Source organism: Hylobates moloch, unplaced genomic scaffold, assembly GCF_009828535.3.
Source record: "Hylobates moloch isolate HMO894 unplaced genomic scaffold, HMol_V3 SCAFFOLD_11, whole genome shotgun sequence".
Taxonomy (NCBI): domain Eukaryota; kingdom Metazoa; phylum Chordata; class Mammalia; order Primates; family Hylobatidae; genus Hylobates; species Hylobates moloch.
The window spans coordinates 20623856-20648372 of NW_026652286.1; the positions used below are offsets into that span (position 1 = coordinate 20623856).

The following is a 24517-nucleotide window of genomic DNA, read 5'->3' on the forward strand; positions in this document are numbered from 1 at the left end:
TATCCTGATTCTTTGGCACTATTGAGTTAGCTGCTGAAGCTATCTATTGCTTTTGCAACTCTGTCATTGTGTTCTTTAGTTCAGGTTTTCTTTTTAGGTCTTTTTTTATGGTTTCCATTTCTTTATTAGACATCTAATTTTGTTCATGTATTTTATTCCTGATTTTGTTTAGTTGTCTATCCTGTCTTCTTGCATCTTGTCAAGCTTCTTTTAGATGATTACATTGTGTTATTTATCAGAAAATTGATAGATCTTCATTTCTCTGGGGTTGAGTACTAAAACTTTAATTTCCTTTAGTGATGACATATTTGCCTCCATTACTGTGGTTCATCTAGCCTTGCATTGGTGTCTGCGCATTTGAAGGAGTAAATGCCTTTTCCAATTTTTACAGACTGGGTTTGGCAGGTAAAGACCTTTTCCTGTTGGGTCCTTGCCCTGATGAGATTGCCTCTAGGATCACAGTTGTGTAGGATTGGGGTCAGTTTACATGGCTGCTGATTGGTCTATCGTGGGTTCAGTGATTGGTTGGCCTATTACCAGAGGTTGGTCAGATATGGATCCTGTCTGGTCCCTGGGTAGACTGGACTGCCTCCATGACCTGGGTCAGTAAGATTGCAGCTGGGACAGGACCTACTTCAGGGTCTGTAGCAGTTAGGTTCACGGACAGCTGGCATGCTATCTGGTTTACAGACAGTTGTGGCTCTTGCCAGGCCCCTTGGATGGCTCTTACCAGGTTACTAGGTAAGTTTCTGGGTGGGTTCTTTGGCAGGGTGGCTTGGAATCAAGTTATAGTACTGCTTCAGAGTCTATATCTGAGAGTGTAGCCTGTATGTCTGCCTCCAGGTGTACGGATATGTATGCCACCTGCTGGGCTCACGGGAGCCATTTTCTAGGGCTACTTCAGGATATGTAGTCTGACTGAAGTTGGCAGACCTGCTTCTTGGGACATGAATGGGTATGTCTTTTGGCAGGTCACTGCAGAGGAGGACCATTCTTGGTCTGCAACTGACAGGGGCTGGAGTCAAGTTGCAGGGTTGTTTCAAGATCTGCTATGGGATTGAGGTGGGAAAGTCTACCTCCAGGGGTGTGGATCCTGGTGGGTCACAAGACTGGAGCTGGGTCACAGGCTGCTTCAGTGTCCTCAGCTGACTGTGGTCAGCAGGCCTGTTATCTAAGGCATGGAGTGGGGGTGTGACTTCTCCTGGGTCTCTTGGCAGATAGTACTGCTGGCAAGACCAATGCTAAACAGGTGTGTATCTAAGTCCATAGGAAGTTGGGGGCTGTTTTGGGGTCTTTAGCTGGTACCATGGTCAGTGAGCCCTACACCTGGGTGTAGACTTGCCTTTTCAAAACAGCCCTCTTTGGTCTTGAGCTTCACTGGATTTCAAACCTCCTACGTGTTTCCCAAAGCTTCTACAAAGGCACTTTTTTTCTGTTGATGGCTGCCAAATTATAGTTGCTGTGGAGAGATATGAGTGGGAAACCTCCTGCTTTATCATCTTGATGACCAATCTTAGGCTGAACTTTGAAGGAAGAAGGGGAGTTTTCCAGGCATAAAGGGTTGTAGAGCAGGGTATTCCAGACAGCTGGAAAAAATGTGCAGAGACTCAGAGGTATGCTCCAAACCATAAAGTCCAACCAAATTACATTTTCATTGCAAGAAATTTTGGTTCACATCCTTCCTCAAAATGTTATTTAACATAAAGGAATATTTTTGTTTATAAAATACCCCTTGTTTCACAGTTTAAATTCCTGAAGAGAAATTACCCTCAGCATCACTCTGTTTTTCTATAGAATTTCTTTTTTTGTTTAAATTCTTTATACCAATACTCGTTTGCCTGCCCTTTAATGGTTGACTGGGGAGAGAAGTAGACACCAATGAAAATACTTTGTGACACGTAATTCTGGTGACCTGTGGAGTCATTTTGATGAACTAGCCAAGTAGCTAACATTCTCCAAGTCAAATCAGAGAAATGGAACAGAGAGTAAGAATCCATACTGCCAAATAAGGGTAAATTCTAATCCAGCTTACATCAGGTCTATTATGAGGTTGGGGAGAAGTCAAATCTTTAGACAATTATATCCAGGAAACCTAATCATCTTCAGTTAGCACCAGCTGCTGTAGCCCATAATATGTCATGTCCTATATAACACTTTAGAAATTGTTTAACTGCATCCAAACCTTCTGTCTCTCCTTTCCAGGACAGAAATAATATTTGCAATAGAGAAGGAAACAGCCAGGCCACGGGGTAGTGGCTTGGAATGCTGTTTTTTAGAGACAAAATATAATATGTAAGAGATTTATCTGATTTTGAATATAAGCCTTCTCTGATTCTGAGTGTAACTGATTCTATAAGCGAGGCCAATATCATTAGCTTATCATCCAAACATTAGGGATGTGACTTTGGTCACATCACTAAATGTCTCCAGGAAAACAAATGATGATTTCAACTACCATCTATATACTTTCCAAGTATAGACCTCTAATTCAGATTTCTGTTCTGTAGTCTATGTGCACATATATCCAACTGTCAGATGGAATAGCTCGGTGGCAACTCAATCTCAGTTTGTTCAAAATTGATTTTATTGCTGAACAAGCTTGATCCTACTATTGTGGCTTCTTTTCCCTGTGCACAACCCATTTCTCCTAACTATAAACTGATAAGACAAGCTAGACTCTCCCTCATTCTTTACATGCAGTGGGTCAAGTCCTCTAGATTTTGCCTTCTATGTATCTTTCGATTCCCTCTTCCAGTGTTCTAATTCAGTGCTCCTTAATTTTGCATCTGGCTTCCTGTAGTAGCCTCATAAATAGATTTCTGGCCTTTTTTCTTGCCTATTTACGATTCCCTTCACCATGAAGCTAGATGAATCCTTAAGAAATGAATATCTAATCAAGGCACTTTGCTGCTTAAAAACCTTTAAAAGGCTCCTAATTGCTTTCAAGATGAAATACTAACTCCTTAATGCAACATGCATTTAGACATTTCATGACTTGATCATTGTTTCTATTTCCAGCTTCATATACCCCTTCTCATCCTAAATCCCCCTCTTCCTCTGCAAATTCTGGTTTTATAACTAATTTATAGTTAATGTCTATTGAGTACTGACCCCAATCCTGGAACTATGCTAAATGTTTTATATCAGTATTTTCCAGACTTCACTGATGAGGCATATCACCTGGGATCCTTGCTAAAAATATAATTCCTGGTCCTCATCCCAGACCCATTGAATCATAATCCTCAGGGAATGATCTGGGAAAATGTATTTTTTTAAAAAAGCACCATGGGTGTGACTTATCATCCGAGAAATTTGAGAAAACACTGCTTTACGTGAACTTTCATTTAATCCTCATAAAAATGTAATGGGATAAGAACTGTTATTAGTTTCATTTATAGATAGAAATAATGAGGCTTAAGGGGAACAGTAACAGTTATTTGTCCAAAGACACGTGGTTTGAACCTAGGCATACAACCCCAGAATTCACATTACATCGTAATCTATTTCTTTCACTTGTAAGTCAACACAAGCCATGTTGCCACTCTCAATTCTCTGTGCCTCTTCTGCCCTTTAACTTGGAGTTTTATTTCACCATCTTTGCCTGGAAAACTACTATGAACCTTTATAATTCGACTCAGACTGAAGCTTTTCTTAGCATTCCCAGTCTGGTTTGGTTGCTTTCCTGAGGGTCATTCTGTTAACATAGCACATTATAATCTATATCCTTATCTGCTCCCCTACCAGACTCTAAGAAGGTAAATTTCAAGTCCTTTGGTATTCTTATTTTAGCAGAGTGCCTGATATATATCAGATATGTGATAAATATCTGTTAAATAAGTAAAAGTATAAGAAGTCACTTTAGCTGGGCAAGTGCCTTGGGTTTAGATGCTATGAATGGATAAATCTAGGGTCACTCCAGCAAATTGTTTTTAGGTATCTAATGTTGCATTTTAGAATCAGGCCATGCATCTTGAATTTACTTGTTTTTATTCTAGGAGCATTTTAGGAGGTATGGGATTGAGAACCCAACTCATTCCCTTTGTAGTTCAAAGGAATCAAACGTGTGATATACTATAGTAGCCCAAATCAAGACCAAATGATAGAAAAGGACAATGAGGACCCCAGAAGGGGGCAGTGTTATAAGGGAAGGAGGAGTCTTGGCTGGAGATGTGGACTTCATACCAGAATTCAAAGTGTCCGAGTGGTGTGCCCACATAGGCTAAAGGTGGTCTTCATCTAGACTCCCTGTGCCATGGGCACACTTTGTGGAAATTGAAGTGGATGTGCAGCAAAAGTCAAAACAACAATGGAAGTAATGTTTTCTACTTGGTCTTGAGGCAACAGGTAGAGAGCTCTGCAGTGGTGGCAATAATTAACACTTTTTGAACAGGAAGCTTGATTAGGTCCAAAAATCTATGAACTACCAGGATTTCAGCAAATGGTAATGCTAAGCCTTCTTGGCAGGGGTAGATAAAGACTGGATTCAATAAGAGTAGGACTTCCAATGCTGGCAGTGACACCTGTGTTCCATCACTAGGGCAAGGCAGTGAGTATAGAGGAAGCTGGGACCAACAGGGAAAGCTGTCCCGAGATTTGCAGACATCGTGTTATTCATAAGTAGTACCTGTCTGTTGGTTTTACCTTTTCCAGTTGTTAGTCAAAAACAAGAAATGAGGAGATCTGATTCATAGACACATGGAAGCAATGCTGACAGTGGTTGGGAGTATTTATTTGGGACAAGATAAAATTAGACTAGGCTGAGCGCAGTGGCTCACGCCTGTAAGCCCAGCACTTTGGGAGGTTGAGGCCAATGGATCACCTGAGGTCAAGAGTTTGAGATCAGCCTGGCCAACATGGTGAAATCCTGTCTCTACTAAAAACACAAAAAATTAGCTGGGTGTGGTGGCAGGCACCTGTAATCCCAGCTACTCGGGAGGCTTAGGCAGGAGAATTGCTTCAACCCGGGAGGTGGAGGTTGCAGTGAGCTGAGATCGCGCCATTGCACTCCAGCCTGGGCAACAAGAGTGAAACTCTGTCTAAAAAAATAAAAAAAATAAAAAAAAATAGTGAGACTAGATTTTCTCTTTATTAATCATGCTTTGTTTAGATGTCATAATTTAGGTAGTAAAAGAAAATGTTGGAATCACTATATTGGCAAGGCCTGGAAATTTGGATAATAGAATTCTATAATAAAAGTGCATAAAACAGATCTTTGGAAATATAAAACCTTTTCCAAGCATGCTAAAGACAGTCATGTGCAGTTTTGGAAAATGAGATCCTATAGGCAACAGGGTAGAAGCATGTTTTGAGACAAGTTTTATTTGAAACGAAAGGCTTATTTGAAGAAATGTTTCATTTGCTACAAAAACTATTTGTAGACATTCTGGAGATACTCATATATGGGCAAAAGAAATTAGAGCAGGCATGCAACAGAGCAGAAAGGATGCTTTATTTGCAAAAGAGTGGTGACACATCTACAAAGTTGACATTGTATATGATTACAAAGTAAAGAGTACTCTTGTGAGAGAAGTTACATGTTCATTGTTAAGGAAATTATATGTAAATGACAAAGATCATGGTCTGTGAATAATGTGCCATATCTCACAAAATACAGTCATTGGAATCTTATTAAAATTATCTGCAGGAGACTTCAGTTTCCATTCTCGACCCTCTGCCTTAAGATACGAAGCCTTGACATGGCCACATCCCAGTCAGCATAAGCTCCTTCTAGATGGCGGGATATCTCAGTTCCTGCTTCATAGCTACGTCGGCCATGAAGTAAGCGCCAGTTATCAAAAGTAATCACATCACCTAAAGAAAAGATTTCTTTCAATATGAGTAATTGTGTGTTTAGATGACGTACAGAGCTAGAAAATGTAACATGCAAAACATAGCTACTACTTGGTTCACATCAAGAACCATCGCTTATTTCTTTACATGAAACTGCACATTTACTTTTCCACACAAATCAGGCCACTGGATGCAAACTGCTTTAGACCTTATGACAATTAAACTACCTAGCTTGGTAGTCTCCTGAAGGTGCTTTAATCATTCTTATTTAAAATATTATCTCTGTGTAAAACATCTGTATCGTTTTGACTGATTGATACCTAATTCGAAATGTTTCTTCTGCCGGGTGTGGTGGCTCACACCTGTAATCCTGGCACTTTGGGAGGCTGAGGCGGGCAGATTACGAGATCAGGAGATCGAGACCATCCTGGCTAACATGGTGAAACACTGTCTCTACTAAAAATACAAAAAATTAGCCGGGCGTGGTGGCAGGTGCCTGTAGTCCCAGATACTCAGGAGGCTGAGGCAGGAGAATGGCGTGAACCCGGGAGGCGGAGCTTGCAAGTGAGGCGAGATCACGCCACTGTATTCCAGCCTGGGTGACAGAGAGAGACTCCGTCTCAAAAAAAAAAAAAAAAAAAAGAAAAAAGAAAAAAAGAAATGTTTCTTCTCAGTTTAACAGCTTCAGAAAATAAAAAGGATAGTGACATTCTTAGTTTGTCTTCTCTGTGCCTAGTATTTTGTGTCACATTATTTCTAAGCCTCATAAGAATCCTGAAAAGAAAGTATTCTCTCATCTTTTCACACATGAAGAAACCGAAGCTTTAAAAAATTGAGGAATTTACCCAAAACTACACTGCCATTAAATAGTCGAAGCTTGGATTCTAACTTGTATTTTTTGTATTTTTCCCCCATAATGTTTTCATTTTACATGTTGCCATTTTTAAAATTAACGTGCTGTGACTGCATGGCGGTGGATTTATGGAGATTCCTATTAACTTATTATACCAAAGATCAATTAAAAATATATACAAAGGAAAAGAATCTTCCCTCTGGCCAAATCAACAGCAGAGAGAAATTACACCTTTTATTGTAGATGCCATAAGCCTCAGGTTTGATGGCACTTTACTGAGTAGAGATGGTCCAGAAAAAATATAATGCTTTCTGCTTTTTTTATTTCAAGTAACTGGAATACTTTAGGTACTACTTTATTTCAGGTAGTACTGTCTCCACTAGTAAAGCCTAATGAGTGAGCATTACTTGTGTGTGTTAGAGTAAGAATCATCAGGATTTTTTATTTGTTTATCAGGATAGGATAATTAAGCGTAAGCCTCAATGAGGGCCACAAGTCCACTACGTAAGCAAGTCAGTTGCTCACCAAGATTCTGTTGTTGGTGTTCTATGTGCCATACCTGAGAAAAACTGCTCTGGATATAATTCCAGGTGATTAAGGTTGAAAAAAATCCATGCTTTTGGTTGTTTGAGAAAATGTATTCACTGACCTGGATTCATCTTGAAGGTAAACTTAGATTCTTTGCTGTTCATGAGATCAACAAACTCCTTCAGAGCAGCATAAAAAGGCTGAACTCTTTCAACAGGCACATCAAATATTGTGTCCCTAGTTGCGTTATTGAAGTTGATGCGAACCACTTGGCCTTTATCATCTAACCTGTTTTATTAAGAGAAAAAGTTAATACATAATTCATGAAATATCTATTTACGTTGAAAAGGGTCAATTCCTCTTCAAATATATTTTTGAAACACCATATTAAAAAATCCAAATACATGTACAGAAGATATTAAGGCTACCTGTGGTACAATGTATTCTTTTTTTTTTCATTCATTCATTTACATTTTTTTCTAAATCTTAACTACCTCAGTACCAGGAGAATTCAACTTAAATTAAAATAAGTATTACTGAGAGATTCAAGTTAAAAATTTTGTTATGCTTAGTTAAAGTCATTCATTCTTTGTTATTTGAAACAGGTATTAAAATCCTTTCATGTTACAAATTTATAGGTCAATTGTTCTATGTGTTTCATTTATTAAGGTTCTAAGTATGATGGTTTTATTTGGGGGGTATGATGGGAAGAAAATTCTATTTTTTAAATAGTTTGAAATACATGATTCTAATTCAATCCTTAGTTTACAGGTGGGAAAACTGAAGCATGAGAAAAGGAGGGACTAGCCTGAGGTACATTCTTTCTATCTATTTACTCATCCTACCTATCTTAGTATTGAGGCTTCCAGAAGACAGTGCTGTATCTCATTTAATGTTGTTTTCCTAGCATTCAACATAGAGCCTGGACATAACAGACAGTTAATAAATGTTTGTTGCACATATCACTCTCTATATTTTTTAGTACCTTGGGAGGGCACTAAGGTATTTTTTAGTAATTTGAGAGCTCTTAATGTTGTGATCTTTATTCTATTTCTTACAATATGGATTATGACCATGCCAATGTAAGATAATACAGCATTTAATAAAAGGAAAGAAGGCCAGGCACGGTGGCCCACACCTGTAATCCCTGCCTCCCTTCGGGGGCCAAGGTGGGCGAGGCAGTTGAGGTCAGGAGCTCGAGGACAGCCTGGCCAACATGGCAAAACCCTGTCTCTATTAAAAATACAGAAAAAATAAAAAGCTGGGCATGGTGGCCCATGCTTGTAATCCCAGCTACTTGGGTGTGGTGGCAGTCACCTGCTTGAACCTAGGTGGCAGAGGTTGCAGTGAGCTGAGATCGCACCACCACACTCCAGCCTGGAAAACGAAGTATGACGTCTCAAAAAAATAAATTAATAAATAAATAGGGAAAGAACATTATTTCTTAGATTTGAGCTTTGGTGGTTATAATTAGCAAGACATGAACATCACCCAGATACAGAGGCAAAAAGAGGAAACTCCTTTGTAGCTTATTGGGAAGGTGGACCTTCAGACAGTCTTAAAGTGTCAATCAACTTTATCTTTTCTTTAGGTAGAAACAGGATGAATGCATGCAAACTGAAGGTGATCAAGGATGGTGGCAAAGTGCCTAGGATTACTCCCAAGAGCAGCGTCCTAGAAGGACAAGTGCAGGAAGTGCTAATGAGAGCCAACAACTGACCAGGGCCAAGGCTTGGTCGGTCAGACCAAACACATCATCACATATACCTGGGTTTGGTGACCCTGGTTTGGGGTCTGGGTTACATTTAGTAAATATTATCAACAAATGGCGAAAGATACCATTGACAGTGAAGTACAAATGGTGACTATCAGGGCCCCTTGTGCATGGTGGCTCTGGGCCAAATGGCAATTGTAATGGTAAACTCAACAGTTGGTGATTAGCACCAATTCTTTGCTTATTGGATAAGGCCATAAAACTACCTATTGAACCCACACTGGGAAAGAAGTAAAAGGAAGGAACAGGCTTTCAAAAAGGCTCTTAGACTCTTAAAACATAGATTTGCATGTATTAACTACTCGGAGAGGCTGAGGCAGGAGAATGGCGTGAACCCTGGAGGCGGAGCTTGCAGTGAGCCGAGATTGCACCACTGCACTCCAGCCTGGGCGACAGAGCGAGACTCCGTCTCAAAAAAAAAAAAAAAAACAATACGAATGTGACTCACTAGGTAATGGAATACCCCACCCGCTTCCACATGCTTTCACGTAAATCAAGAATTCTGAGCCTTTTGGATACAGCTTTATGTACAAAGAATCAGATAGAAGGTAAGTCAGTAGAAAAGACTGTGTACCTCTAGGATTTAGTGGTACAGAGAGTACACGACCTTTCAATTGCCCCCTTAGAGTTCATGCTGCTGGTTTCAGACCTCTGTCACAGTGTCTGAGGCCATTTGCCTTTTGATATTACTTTCAAGATTCTAGCTCTACTGCTTCTGACCCACTTTTCCTCTGTTTTTTTCTTGTTATGTGTTCTGTACATATAACATTATCCTCTGTGTCATCCGCCAAAGGATGTCATGACTTTGGAACTTCTGGGGGGTCGTCTGTTTCAGTCATCCTGAAGATCTGCTTTACTTTTCTTCCACTATTACCATAGCTCCTTGATTTGAATGGTTATGCTAATTATGAGCTAACTATTCCAGAGTCCTTGGGTATATCCTCATGTATCAGTGAAAGGAACTTTGTGATTAATAAATGTAATGAAAATCAGAATTGGATGCCTCATGGTATACTAGATTAGGCTTTCATTTTTAAGAGTTCACCTATATAGAAAGGTAATCAACTTTTTTTGTGTGTTACAGTGTAACACAGTCCCTGCTTTCTTTTACCTACTGTTTATCTGAGAAAACAAGACACAAATTTATTATTTAGCATTCTCAGCAATAATAGGGGAATGGAAAGCAAATTTTGTTATAAGATATAGAGGGGACATTATTCTGAGGATTGAAGAATGTTAGAGGAGATGGGTAGCTGGTACCTTGAAGAACAACCTAAAATGCAAAATTGAAGGTTAGCAAGAAATTTGATGCCTTATAACAGAACAACAGGGTCTAATGTAAGTTTGCATGCTGAGGAAAGGTAAAAAGCCACAAAAGATGGGAGTAACTGGCTATACATTCGCTATACAGAAAGGACAAATTAATTAAACTTAAACCAACAACATAGTGGCAGTGAACCAGCAAAAGCAAAACTTTATCAGTGATGCCAACAAAAACAAAAAAAAAAAAAGGACTTTTAAAATGATCTTCTACAGTTTGTGTTGTGAATACTCCTCATTAGTGACAGCATTATGTCTCATTGTTAGATACAATGTTTTATGGAACTTGTTGTATTTGTTGTGGGAATACCACTACAGTGTTGTCTACCATGTCATAATTTATGAGGATCTGTGGGAAAAATTTATTTCAGACTTTGAAAGTGTTTTGTCTTATAACTGCTTATATTCTCTGTTTGCTTTGGTTTCTAGAAACTCAGACCTGAGATAGAAATCTCTCCCCAGTAAGTGTGTTGGGCTTCATGCATATTATAACTAGCTAAAATGTATTCTGCATTTTCTAAACTAGGCACAATAGTAGGGGCTTCCATATATTAACTCTGCAATTTCTACTTCAATCATGTGTGGCAGTATTTTTTGTTTTAGTTTTTTTAACTGGAAAATATACTGTGGATCAGCAAGGGTAAATAATCACATGAGAGATTACACAGCTGGCAAGTAAAAGACTTGAATTTACGTGATTGAATGTGTAGTTGATAGGATAGCTGAGTCTCACCGTCATTATTTTTGCTCATTTCTTTATTGATTTATTTTTCTCTGTACTGAATTATAACTAATTCAGTCAGCAGCATAAAAGACATTTTTGTACTAGGACATAAAAATTTAAAAATTTAACCACAAAGAAAATTAAATTAACCCAAACACTTAGGAGATGGAGGCCCTCTGTTAACTGAGAACGCTCTGTTTCATTTCCTGTTGTTGAAAATATACTTTTAAATGAATTAATGTTAACCACTTGATATTTATTCTCTAGGAGCTATTCCTGAGACCTCACAGATGGCCAAATTTTGAAATTTTACTACAGAAAATATCAAAGCCAAGTCATGAGCCACATGGTGGACATTCAGTTAATCTAATCTATAGCTATGTTTCTTGCCTCTGTTCACCAGCCTTGCAGAATCTGTAATCATATTGTGTCTTAACAAAATTTTGATTTGTCATGAATTTTTAAGGTAATATTTGACTAGTTAAAACTGTCACATTATAACTAAGGGTCTCAAGTTATTTCCTTTTCACCTTGATGAGTGAATTCTTAGAAAACGTCTCAGGTTTATTCTGAACTAGAATTTCATTCTTGACGTCTATCTTTTTCTCAGACACTTCCTCCAATCTTTCAGGAAAACAATCTGTTTATACATGCAAAGTGTAACCAAAAACTGATCCTTCTCCACACCACCACTGCTGTCACTCTAGCCACTCATGTTCAAGGCACCACCACTGCTAGCCTGGAGTCATGCAGTAGCTTCCTAGCTGGTCTTCCTGCTACTATCCTTGCTCTTTCTAGCAGTCAGGGTGACCCATTTAAAATATAACTAAATTTACATAAATATCAAAGTCTTTCCTTTGATCAGGATCTTGCAGCAACTTCTTACTTCACTCAGAGTAAATGTTACTGTTATAATTTGCTAACAAGAATCCAGGAACTTGTCCCCACCTGACTTCCTCCCCTAATACTTGCCTCCTTCACTCTGTTCCAGTCACACTGGTCTCCTTGCTGTTCCTTGAACACCCCAGACACGTTCTTAGGACCCTTTTAGAACTTTTGGTCTAGCAGTTTTGGGAAACTGCTTCTCTTCTGAAAACTCTGTCACTCCTTTAAGTGTTTCCTCAAATCTCAGTAAAGCTTTCCCTCACCACACTGTTTAATAATGCAAGTTTCGTCCTTGCTAAGCCCTACAGATTCCCCTTATCTTGCTATGCTTTTCCTTGTTTTCTTGAGCACTTAATAATTTTTAACATTTATTATAATTTGCTCATCTGTTTAAAAATCTTTAAATTTTCCCCTTCCCCATTAGAGTATAAGCTCTATGAGGGGAGAGATCTTTGTTTTGTCCACTGATGTATTCCAAGTACCGAGAAAAGTGGCTGGCCTCAATAAATATTTGTTGAATGAATAAATGAATGTACTGGGGATTTAATTATTTTCTAAATGAGTTTATTTTCATACCATTTGGCTATTTCTCTTAATAGAAAAATTTAAACTCAATTCTAAAATTATACCCCTGTACCAAAATTAATCGAGGTATAATTAAATAAACTGTTGTAGAAACAAAATGTAAGTTAATTTGCAAATAAAAGGATGAATTTGTGGCCTTTGTAGTTACTTGGAAAAATTATGATAAAATAATATTAAATAAAAAGAAAGGGAGAACACAAAATGTTCTGTGTAGGTAATATATGATCTTTGTTGGCTTAGTATCTCTTTCGGGAGCCTCCCTGCTTCATTCTCAGTCCGTGTGGTTCAGATGAGGCTGACCCTGCTCCAGAGTTGAACATGTGATCCAGGCATGGACAATCAGAATTCTCTAACCCACTGGCCATGATGATTGATTCAGGGATAGACTTGGACAGAAATTAGAGATTGAGTCATCTAGCTTTATTGTAGCTATTGGGAAATAAAAGTGTTGTTTGTGGTGTGATTACTAGCTCTAAGGACAATGAAAACTTGGAGCTTCTGCTGATCATCTTTGAAAACAAAGCTAACATAGAGGATGGCAAAGCTAAGAAGAAAAAAGAGACCAATATCAGATGACATTGTTTAACTCTCAGATCAACCTATTTTGAGTTATATTCTTTCACTTCTGGCCAAAAGCCTTCTGACTAGTATAATCGCATCGATTATAGCTATGTAGAACTTATATTCTAAAAATGAAGTATACGTGAAATCTTAGTTACTTTTCCTCTAATATTGATTAGGAATAAATTTTATGTAATTTAATAAAAACTTTTATGGTGAAAATACTATCACTCTAAAATTGGGTGAAATGTTAATAAAAATAAAGCTCTGAAGTTCATTGAAGTTTTGTGCTGTTTAAACTTTAGATTAATAGATCTTTTGCTGTCAATTCCTTTATTGCTGTGGGAAATGTATAAATAGTACTTACTCTATAATTTTATGTTTTGATTGTACAGAAAAATCACAGTAATCCACTCCAATGTCTGTAAAGTCCACAAAGGTAGAGGACAAAATCTGGAATGCCTGAGGATTATTTTTCTTTAGTTTTTGGCACACATTAAATCCATCTACAATTTCTGAATCACCCCCTGTGACTGTTTGCTTTATGCAGTGAAGAAGCTGAACCTATAAAAAGAAAATATGCATTATTAAATAAATATTAAATTACATTTTAATTATTAGAATTAATCTTCAATAAAATAAATAATAAAATAAAATAATATACATGCACCATTTTTTGATACTATGTTAAAGATTCAAAAAGCTATGAATGAACCAAAGCCAACAAACTTTTTTTTTTTGTCTTTTTAATGTCATCAGAAAAGAGTTGGGAAGAAAAAAGTTGCTTATAATCAATACTGTATAGTTCAAACATGTTACAGTTGAAGACATAGATGCAGGCATGATAATGCTCATTGGCAAACAAAAAGCACAGCTTGTAAGAGCTGCAGAGATGGAGCACTTGATGTTGGAGTAGGCAGGGAAGGATTTCAAGGGAAAGAGGTGGGTAAGTTAGGCAAAGGAGAATGGATGAGATTTGGGTCATGCAGAATAGAACGAGAAAGCAAATCAGGTGACAGAAATAATGATGTGCAAAAATGCACAGTTCACTGGGTAATAAAAAGTCTGGCTACAGCAGAGGGCCATAAATAGAAAGAGTGAATCAGGTTGGAAGGGCAATTTGAGGCCTCATGATGGAGAGTCTTAAATATCAGATGAAGGGCTTTTGTACTTGTGCATAGAGGGAATTCACTGAATGCTTTTGAATATGAAAGTAATGTAGTCAGAACTGAGCTGCAAACTATTAGGCCAGTGGTGTTACATAGGATTATGATTTTTTTTTTTTTGAGGAAGGAACTGGTCAGAGTAGCAAAACAATAGCATAACTTTGTTTTTGAAGGATCACAGTGTTTTTTATTATTATTATACTTTAAGTTTTAGGGTACATGTGCACAATGTGCAGGTTTGTTACATATGTATCCATGTGCCATGTTGGTGTGCTGCACCCATTAACTCGTTTAAATCCTTTCAGATTTTGCCATCATGAACTGACAGAGTATTTCAAGTGCTAATTTTTAAAAAGATCATTTTTTAAATGTTATTTACATATGTCAAGGCCCCTTAATACTTTCTTTTGTACAGTTACACTTTTAATACAATCTTCCAATAGAAAAAAATGATGGAGCCTGACAATACTTTTATTGCTAGGTTAAAAGGCAAATATATGCCTGTCATGTATAAAACCCAATTTTACTTCATATGAGTCATTCAGAACCAAAAATATTTTCCTTCTGAATGTTACTTTGTGCAGCATGTGACTTCTGCAAAGACAGTGAGTGAAGCAACATCTCTGTTTCATTAAAGATGTGGTGACTTATCTCTGCCCCACATAATCTAAATCGATCAAACTGAACTCTCAACAGGTAACTCATTTTTCAGATTATTTCATCTGTATAGAAAAATATATTGGTTTGTTCTATTTGTTATAGAAAATCTCAAACCTTGGCACAACTCCCCTGGAATAATTCAAAATGGAAGTTTGAACAACAGTACAAACAGCTTGCCTACATTTTATTATTCTAGTAGAATCTAGACATTTTAAGAATCATCTGTTATTTTAAAATCTCCTATCAAGTCACGTAGTTTGAATGTTTCATTTGCTGGAGACAGGTACAGGTTTGCTGCACTTCTTTGCCTCTTTAGAGCATATCTATGATGTCTCCATTACATGCAATGCGTGTGTAAATATTGAGATACAAAGTATTGAAATACAAAGAACTTTTTTCTTCCCAAGAGTTAATTCTTGTCTTTAAGAAGTTTGTAAAGTATGATAAAATCTATAAATATTCTATTTTACTACATAAATTATAATAATTAGAAATTCCAGCTCAGGATCAGTGTGGTGTGACAGAAAACTAGATGGAGGCCTGGGTTCAAGTCCAAATTCCTCCTTAATCAAATATCACCCTATAAAAATATTGAATCTCGTGTTTCGTTTTCTCATCTGACATAAAAAGACATGATCAGTCTTGTCTACCTTAAAGGAATGTCAAGAAGAGTCAGATAAAATAATGAAAGTAAAACTGCTTTGAAATAGTATAATGTGCTATGAAAAAGTCAAGTATTCTATTATACTTCAGGAACATTTATGAAGTCATTTGGTCACTTTTCCTTAGGCTTTGAATTTTAACCCAGAAACAAAACTTAAATTCTTAAAAGACAGAAGATAACTTAAAAATTCAACCAAAACTTTTAGTTTTCTAGTCTCATTCTTTAAGCCTTATTCCATCCAACTCCCTCCGCCTATCTTTGGAAGATGAGCTGAGCTGATTAATTTGGCTCTTAACCCTAGGGTTTTAGAAAAATCTGAGCCACATTTAGAGTAAAATCACATTGTGTGTCTCCTGCCCCCAACCCTTACCCAAAAATGTGTCTACAGGGGTCATTTTACTGCCACTTAGTTCAAAGAAATCACGTGGTGTTTTACAATCAACAAAATAATTTAAAACATGTAAAGTTAAATACTAGACTAGCGTAGCTAATACTGGCGAGAAGAATGGGTAACAACAAGGGCACAGAGAAAACATTTTCAGTGAAGATAATGAAAAAATGGGCTAATTGTGATTTTGGCCCATTTTTCCTTTGTTAACTTAAGAATTGCCCAAATTTTCATTGCCTTTGAAGATACAGATTTCTATGTGGTTATTTCACATAGTCTAATTTAGCTGTAAAAATAGGGATGGCATATCTTTTAAAAGGTAGTTTCCTAACCATTTAGTTTCGGTGTAATAAAATAATGATTTGGTAAAAATGTAGCTCATTTAGTAAAATGAAACTTTTGTAAAAATGTAGAGAAAGAATGTCCACCCAGAGATTCTCCTGGGGATTTGTGGCTTCACACTGAGCATTTCCCTCCTTGACAAGGAATCTGATAGATGGGATGTTGGATGGTTTCCAAAAATAGCCACTGTTAATATGTTCCTTGTAGTCATACAGTTTATAATGCATTTTTGCAGCTTCCTCCATAAGCAGTCTATTTCCTCACCTCCTGAATGTGGGCTAGATTTATTACTTCCTTAGACCAATATAACATTGCAGAGGTGACTAGCCTAGGCCTTGAGAAGTTGTGTAGCTGTCTGAAAATTCTTCCACTTGCCATATGCATTAAACTTGGGCTAGCCTACTGGTGGTCAATAGACCAAGTGGAGCAGAAACCAGCCATCTCAGTGAAAGCCAATCGGTCCCAAGCCAACTTAGCAACCGATTGCAGGTATATGACTGAAGACAGGAGCTGCCTAACTGAATACAGCCCAAATTGAAAAAGCAAGGGCTAAGTAAATGGCTGTTTTCTTAAGCCATCAAGTTAGGGAGTTATTATTTTTGTTGTTGTTGTTGTTATACTTTAAGTTCTGGGATACATGTGCAGAATGTGCAGGTTTGTTACATAGATATACACTTGCCATGGTGGTTTGCTGCATCTGTCAACCCGTGATCTACATTAGGTATTTCTTCTAATGCTATCCCTCCTCTATCCTCCCAACCCCCTACAACAGGCCCCAGTGTGTGATGTTCCCCTCCCTGCGTCCATGTGTTCTCATTGTTCAACTCCCACTTATGAGCGAGAACATGTGGTGTTTGATTTTCTGTTCCTGTGTTAGTTTGCTGAGAATGATGGTTTCCATCTTCATCCATGTCCCTGCAAAAGACATGAACTCATCCTTTCTTATGGCTGTGTAGTATTCTATAGCATATATGTGCCACGTTTTCTTTATCCAGTCTATCATTGATGGACATTTGGATTGGTTCCAAATCTTTGCTATTGTGAACAGTGCTGCAATAAACATACATGTGCATGTGTCTTTATAGTAGAATGAGTTTTAATGCAGCAGTAGTTAACGGATATGAATGTTGCCCATGTGACTTTGAGGGAAACCCTACATTTTGTTTACTGATTCCATTTTCTGTCTTAACTTTCTTAGAAATATATGTGCAAAAAGACCTCAAGATTTACTACTACCTTAAAATCTGTCTTGGCAAAGCAAAAAATGCTAATAGTAATTTCTAGGAAGAACAAAGAAATGTTTTTGTTGTTGTTGCTGTTTTAAATGAATGAAATTATCCTCTCCTTTAGGAATGTGAAGATATTTAGGATTTAGGTACAGAGATTTTGTGAGCTTGGATTGTGTTTGGAGAAAGAAAATTTATATAAGACAAACTACCTGGTGAAATATGTAATCTTCTAGACTCAAAATACGAAAAGATATTGGTCATTGGCCTGCTTTGTGGAAAATATGTTGAAGCTCACCTTACCCCAGGTGGATGATGGAGGGCTGGATAATCAGTGTGAAAGCTTAGCTTCCCAGTTGTGTAAGCCACATTGTTTGCATCGATTTTGTCTTGCACTTGCCAAGTATGTCTGTAAAATGCAAGAAACACATGTTTAAACAGGTTGTCACTAAGCCAGAGGAAATGTATTAGAATGAATTTGATATGTGGGGAGAAATGGAAACTTTTCATTTTTTGATATAATTACCATAATGACTATGAGTGAGAAAAGGAATCTGACCTTTCTCTGCCTAAAGTCACTATTTCAGAATTAACATCTCCTCATTTTTCCTCTCCTCTCAACAAAAGAGTACATCAGTCTATCCTACAGTTTATAAAGAAGTATATATGGAATTGTAGGTTATCTTTTTACTGGCTTAATGCATTTTAAAAAGTGATTTATTGAGGTGACGTTCGCATAACAGAAAATGAATCACTTTAAAGTGAATAATTCAGTGGCATTTAGTAAATTCACAATGTTGGCAACCACCACCTCTACATATCTAGTTTCAAAATGTTTATATTATCCAGATCAAAACCTCTTATTTTAGTAAGCAGTTTCTTTCCATTCTATCCTTCCCCAAGACCTTGGCAATCACTAATTTGCTTTCTGTCTCTGTGGATTTACCTATTTTAGATATTTACCATAAATGGAATTATATAGTAAGCTCATGCTTTTAATGTTATATCTAAGAATCCACTGCCCAATCCAAAGCCATGAAGATTTACCTCTGTTTTCTTCTAAGAGTTTTATGGCTTTAACTCTTATATTTAGATAATTTGTTCATTTTGAATTAATTTGTGGGTCCAATTTAATTCTTTGCATGGGGGTATTCAGTTGCCTCAGAACAATTTGTTAAAGAGATTGTTATTTCTCTATTGAATGATATTGTCATGCTTGTTGAAAATTGATTGGCCATAGATGTGTGGGTTTATTTCTGGACTCTCAAAATTCTATTCCATTGATCTATTTGTCTATCCTTATGCCCATATCACACTATTTAGATTACTGTAGATTCGTAGTTAAGTTTCAAAATCAGGAAGTGTGAGTCTTTTAATTTCAGTCTTCTTTTTAAATATTGTTTTGCCCACTTGGAGGCCCTCACAATTTCATGTAAATTTGATACTGGCTTTTCCATTTCTAAAACAAGAAAATGATACTGAAATTTTGGTAGGGATTGTAGACTGCTTTGGGGAGTATTGACCTCTTAACAATTTTATGCCTTCCAATCCACGAATACAGGATGCCATTCCATTTCTTTAGGTTTTCTTTAATTTCCATCAGCAGTGTTTTATAGTATTCATTGTACAAGTCTTTTACCCCTGTGATTAAATTTATTCCTAAGTATTTTATTCTTCTGGATGCTGTTGTAAATAGATCTGTTGATTTCCTTTTCAGATTGTTCGTTGCTACTGTTTATAAAGACAACCGATTTTTGTGTTTTGATCTTGTACCCTGCAACTTGCTAAATTCATTCATTAGCTTTAGTAGCTTTTTTTGGGTGGATTTTATGGGATTTATTATATGTAAGATCATTCCATCTGTGAATAGAGATATATTTACTTTTTTATTTCTCATTTGGATGCCTTTATTTCTATTGTCTAATCGCTCTGGCTGGAAATATTGGTGCAATGTTGAATCTCAATGGAGAAAGCTAGCATTTTTGTCTTGTTTTTGCTCTTAGGGAGAAACTTGATTTTTTTTTTTTTTACTTTTAGGTTCAGGGGTACATGTGCAAGTTTGTTTTATAGGTAAATTGCATGTCACAGGGGTTTTGTGTACAGAGTATTTTTGTCACTCAGGTAATATATATAGTAGCCAGTAGGTGGTTTTCTTGATCCTCACCCTCTTCCCAACCTCCACCCTCACAAAGGCCCAGGTGTCTAAAGTTCCCTTCTTTGTGCCCATGTGTACTCAATGTTTAGCTCTCACTTATAAGTGAAAACATGCTGTATTGGGTTTTCTGTTCCTGTGTTAGTTTGCTTAGGATAATGGCCTCTGGCTCCATCCATGGTGCCACAAAGGACACAATCTTGTTCTTTCATATAGCTATATAGTATTCCATGGTGCATATGTGCCATATTTTCTTTATTCATTATATCGCTGATGGACATTTAAGTTGATTCTATGTCTTTGCTATTGAGAATAGTGTTGTGATGAACATATGCGTGCATACATGCTCTTTATAGTAGAACAATTTATATTCCTTTGGGTATACACTAAATAGTGGGATTGCTGGGTCAAATGGTAATGTTTTTAAGGTCTTTGAGAAATTGCCAAACTGCTTTCCACAATGGCTGGACTGATTTACATTCCCACCAGCAGTGTATAAGTGCTCCCTTTTCTCCACAACCTCACCAGCATCTGTTATTTTTTAACTTTTTATAATAGCCATTCTGACTAGTATGAGATAGTATTTCATTGTGGTTTTGATTTGCATTTCTCTAATGATTAGTGGTGTTAAGCACTTTTTCATATGCTTGTTGGCTGTGTGTACGTCTTCTTTTGAAAAGTGTCTATTCATGTTTTTTGCCCACTTATTAATGGGGTTGTTTGTTTTTTTGCTTGTAAATTTGTTCAAGTTCCTTATAGATTCTGGATATTAGACTTTTGTCAGATGCATACTTTGCAAATATTTTATTCCATTCTGTATGTTGTCTGTTCACTTTGTTGTTAGTTTCTTTTGCTGTGTAGAAGCTCTTTAGTTGAATTAGGTCCTATTTATCAATTTTTGTTTTTGTTGCAATTGTTTTTGTTATATTCATCATGAAATCATTGCCAGGTCCTATGTCTAGAATGGTATTTCCTAGGTTATCTTCCAAAGTTTTTATAGTTTTTATAGTTTTAAGTCTTTAATTCATCTTGCGTTGAATTTTGTATGTGGTTTAAGGAAGGTATCCCACTTCAATCTTCTGCTTATGGCTATCCAGTTATCCCAGCACCATTTATTGAATAAGGAGTCCTTTCCCCATTTCTTGTTTTTGTCCACTTTGTTGAAAATCAGAGGGTTGTAGGTGTGTGGCATTATTTCTGGGGTCCCTATTCTGTTCCATTTGTGTATTTATCTGAGAAACTCAATTTTTAAATTACACTCTTGAAACTATTGCTCAGGTCAATAAATAAAACTTTAGGCACCTATGTGTGGCCTGTCACAGTCACAGACACTTCTGTCTTCTCCAAAGTAACTAGACTGTGACTTCTATAGCTATCATTTCCTTGCTTTTCTTTACAATTTTATCAACCAAATGTTCATCCAAGGACACTATGTTTAAACTTGCTCATTAATAACAATTGTTACATGCTTTAAGTCTATTAATCTTCAAGTTTTTCCTTCAAATTGTGCTCCTTACAATTGTTGAAGAACTAGGGAATTTGGCCTATAGAGTTTCCCACAGTCTGGACTTCACTGAGTACGTTCTCATGGTGCAGTTTCTGGGAAACCGGCAGCAAAATGCAGAGGCTTAGACAGTGTCTATTCTTTCTCTTTGGCAAAGCCACAGATGGCATTATGTTCTTGTATTGCAAGACACATAACACCTGGCTGTCTTTCTTTTTTGATGTTTGTACATATTCATGTTCAATGGCTATATCCATTAATTCGTCAAAGGTTTCAAACAATGAAATACCAAACTGATACTCTTTTTAAAAAGATTTATCACTCAGAATACTTTTAAGGGGAGCCACTTTTCCTCATCCACTATTTGGTTACTCAGTATAACAGCTTACAGAGGGATGATGAGATAAACATTTGGTGCTTTCTCTTTATTTACCATTTGTAATATAACAAATTTGTTTCCTATCATTCCAAATTGAATAGTTTAGAAAATATTATTTATGAAAAAGTATTAAACTAAATAGAGGTGGTATTTGCACAAAATTGTGAATGTACTAAATGACACACAACAGAATATACTAAATGAAACTAATTACACTTTAAAATGGTAATAAAAAATAATTTCAGCTTTTAATTTCAGGGGGTACATGTGCAGGCTTGTTAGATGGGTATATTGCATGATCCTGAGGTTTGGGGTAAGATTGATCCCATCCCCAGATACTGAGCATAGTACCCAATGGGTAATTTTTCAGCCCTTTCCCGTTCCCTCCTTCCCCCCTCTAGTAGTTCCTAGTGTCTATTTTTGCCATCTTTATGTCCATGAGTACTCAATGTTTAACTCCCACTTGTAAGTGAGAACATGTAGTATTTGGTTTTCTGTTCAGGTATTAATTTGCTTACAATAATGGCCTCCAGCTGCATCCATGTTGCTGCAAAGGCTGTGATTTTGTTCTTTTATATGGCTGTGTAGTATTCCATGGTGTCTATGTACCACAAAATGATTAATTTTATTGTTATGTAAATTTTACCTAAATTAAAAATACTTTAGCTTAAAAGTTAAAAAAAAGTGAATTAAAAAAAGAACTAAGGTTACTTGCAACTCTGTAGCAAGAAAATAAACCATTATTCAGACTTCATAAGCTATTACCCTTGGAAGATCCAGACAATGGGTAATTGAAAGGAGGCCATGTTTAAAAACAAACCAAATATGTCTTGAAAAATGTTCACTATATATACAGGCCATTTGGTTGCTGTTATAGTGTCTATTAATATATATTCATATACATCAAATGATCTTTGAATAAATAAACACTGAACACCTATTCTATTTCAGTCATTGATTTAGCATCAGAGATATAGCAGGGAACAAAAAGACAAAATAGTAATTATTAAATTTAATAGAGATAGGTCCTACAAAGAAAATGGGGCAAGGTAAAGAGATAAGGAAGGGGGTCAGAGAAGTATTATTAGAGATGATGCTGTGGGAAGTGCTCTGTGAATAGGTGGCATTTTTCCCACAGAAACCCAAACAAAATAAGGGAAGGAGAAATGTGAATTTCTGGGAGATGTATTTTAGGCAGAACCCAAAGTGAAAAGGTTTTGAGTTCAGAGTATGTCTAATGTATTTGTGGAAGAACAAGGGCAGCATGGTTGGGACAGAGCCACCAGGGGATCAAGAGTGGGAAATGCATCAGATGCACAGAGAGAAGCCGGTTTCTGAAGGGCTTTGGGGACTAGGATGAGGATTTGAGATTTTGCTTTACATGTGATGCGAAGCCACTGAAGTTTTCCATTATGTAAATTATTCATTGGAATTGTAGTTTCAAAGAATTGCTCTAGCCACTGAGTAAGGGGTAGATGGTACCGGGAAAAAGGTAGGAGGAGGGAGAGATGATGGTAACCAATTCTCTCCTAAACATGAGAATCATGATGGTTCTTTCCTAACTATGGCTACATGCATAGGAGAGAATGACTGGATTTGAACTTGAAAGGTAGAGTTATCAGGATTCTCTGATAAATTGGATGTAGGATATGAGAGAAATGGAGTCCAGAATGATGCCAAGGTTTTTGGGTTGAGAAACCAGGTGGGGGAGGTCCTATTTATTGAGATTCACTATATAAAAATTTATTATCTGGTGGAGGAAGAAGTTTGCTTCACCTAATTTAAAAAACTTTTAAATAAGTGCTTTTTAAAAAATCTCCATTCACATATGGACAAATGAGCACACAAAATAAGACCCTTGGTCTGGATATTTTAGCTTCCCAGAAAGTCACTCTAGGCTGGTATTCTACCCTGCCTCTGGTATTCCCCCATACACTGCGTACTACAACCAGGCAAACCTCCCTAGTGCTTCATGTTTATTTTGCCATTTCTCTGTCAGAAGCTCTTACTGATTCTTCAGTCCCAGAAGGACAGAATTCAGCGCTGCTGATCTAGAATTCAAAAACCCAATGCAATTTTCTAACCTTGCCAACTATTGCCATATTTGAGTCATCTGTTCTAATCATGTTGATTTTAGCACTACACACTTTCCTGCCTTTTTTCTGGTTTCTTTTTTCTGCCAGTTTTTTCTGTTCTTTTCCCCATCTCTGTACCCATTAATGAAAATCTAGCTCAGGTTCCAACTATTTCATAATCTCAATTCTAGAAAAAGTCTTGGTCTTTAGGTTCAAACAGTACTGGCTTCAAAGCCTTGGTTTCTAATTCATAACTATATAATCTTGGACAATCCATCTATTATTTCTAAGCCTCAATTTATATATTTGGAAAATAGAACAATAATGTATTTCAAAAACTTGTAACAAATAAGAAAGGTCTATGTGTGACACACAGGAGATGCCCCATAGGACTTTTCCTTCCTCTCATTCTCCTGATTACCCAATATTTACTCCTACACTCAGAATTCTCATAAGCATGTTTTATTCATATCATTTATTAGATCTGAATATGTTAGGTGTTTTATGAAGATGGTTGTAATTTTTAAAGAGCTATTGTAAGTCTAAGCTCATTTAAATACACAAATACATAATTCCGCTTCCGCTTCTGGACTGTAAACTCTCTTAGTGTACAACAAATACTTTTGATCTCCCACCATTAACTAAACCAGTGCCAATTCTAAAGCAGGGAACCAATAAATTTTGACTGAATGAGTGTAAGCAGGGAAGAGGTGACTTTTATGAGCTTTCATTTTCATACGGTATATGGTAAAGTGTATTAGTAGGGTGGTAGTGGCAGGAGGAGAGTGGGAATACAATCTATAATCTCTTCTCACATGTGGGGATATTTTTCTTAATGAGAAAAAGAGTTTCTCACCTGTTCCCTGGGATTGAGGATAAAATTGGCTATTTTGCTCTATTTTTCTCATTTAAAATTAGGGTGAAACACTTGATATATCTTT

The 24517-nt window shown here is 36.8% G+C and overlaps 1 protein-coding gene across 8 annotated transcripts in view; it reads right to left on the reverse strand.

The window, feature by feature from the left end:
- Nucleotides 1–5274: 5274 nt before the first annotated feature.
- The window catches only part of BBOX1 (gamma-butyrobetaine hydroxylase 1), a 480949-nt gene continuing 461706 nt past the window's right edge, over nt 5275–24517 (reverse strand). For all 8 annotated transcript variants that reach the window (XM_058446281.1, XM_058446283.1, XM_058446282.1 and 5 more), the window contains 4 exons: nt 17770–17875; nt 13388–13584; nt 7293–7459; nt 5275–5811 (listed from right to left, as the gene is read on the reverse strand). In XM_058446281.1, the coding sequence (XP_058302264.1) occupies nt 5651–5811; nt 7293–7459; nt 13388–13584; nt 17770–17875 (631 nt within the window). In that variant the 3' untranslated portion in view covers nt 5275–5650. The remainder of the gene's footprint in view (nt 5812–7292; nt 7460–13387; nt 13585–17769; nt 17876–24517) is intronic.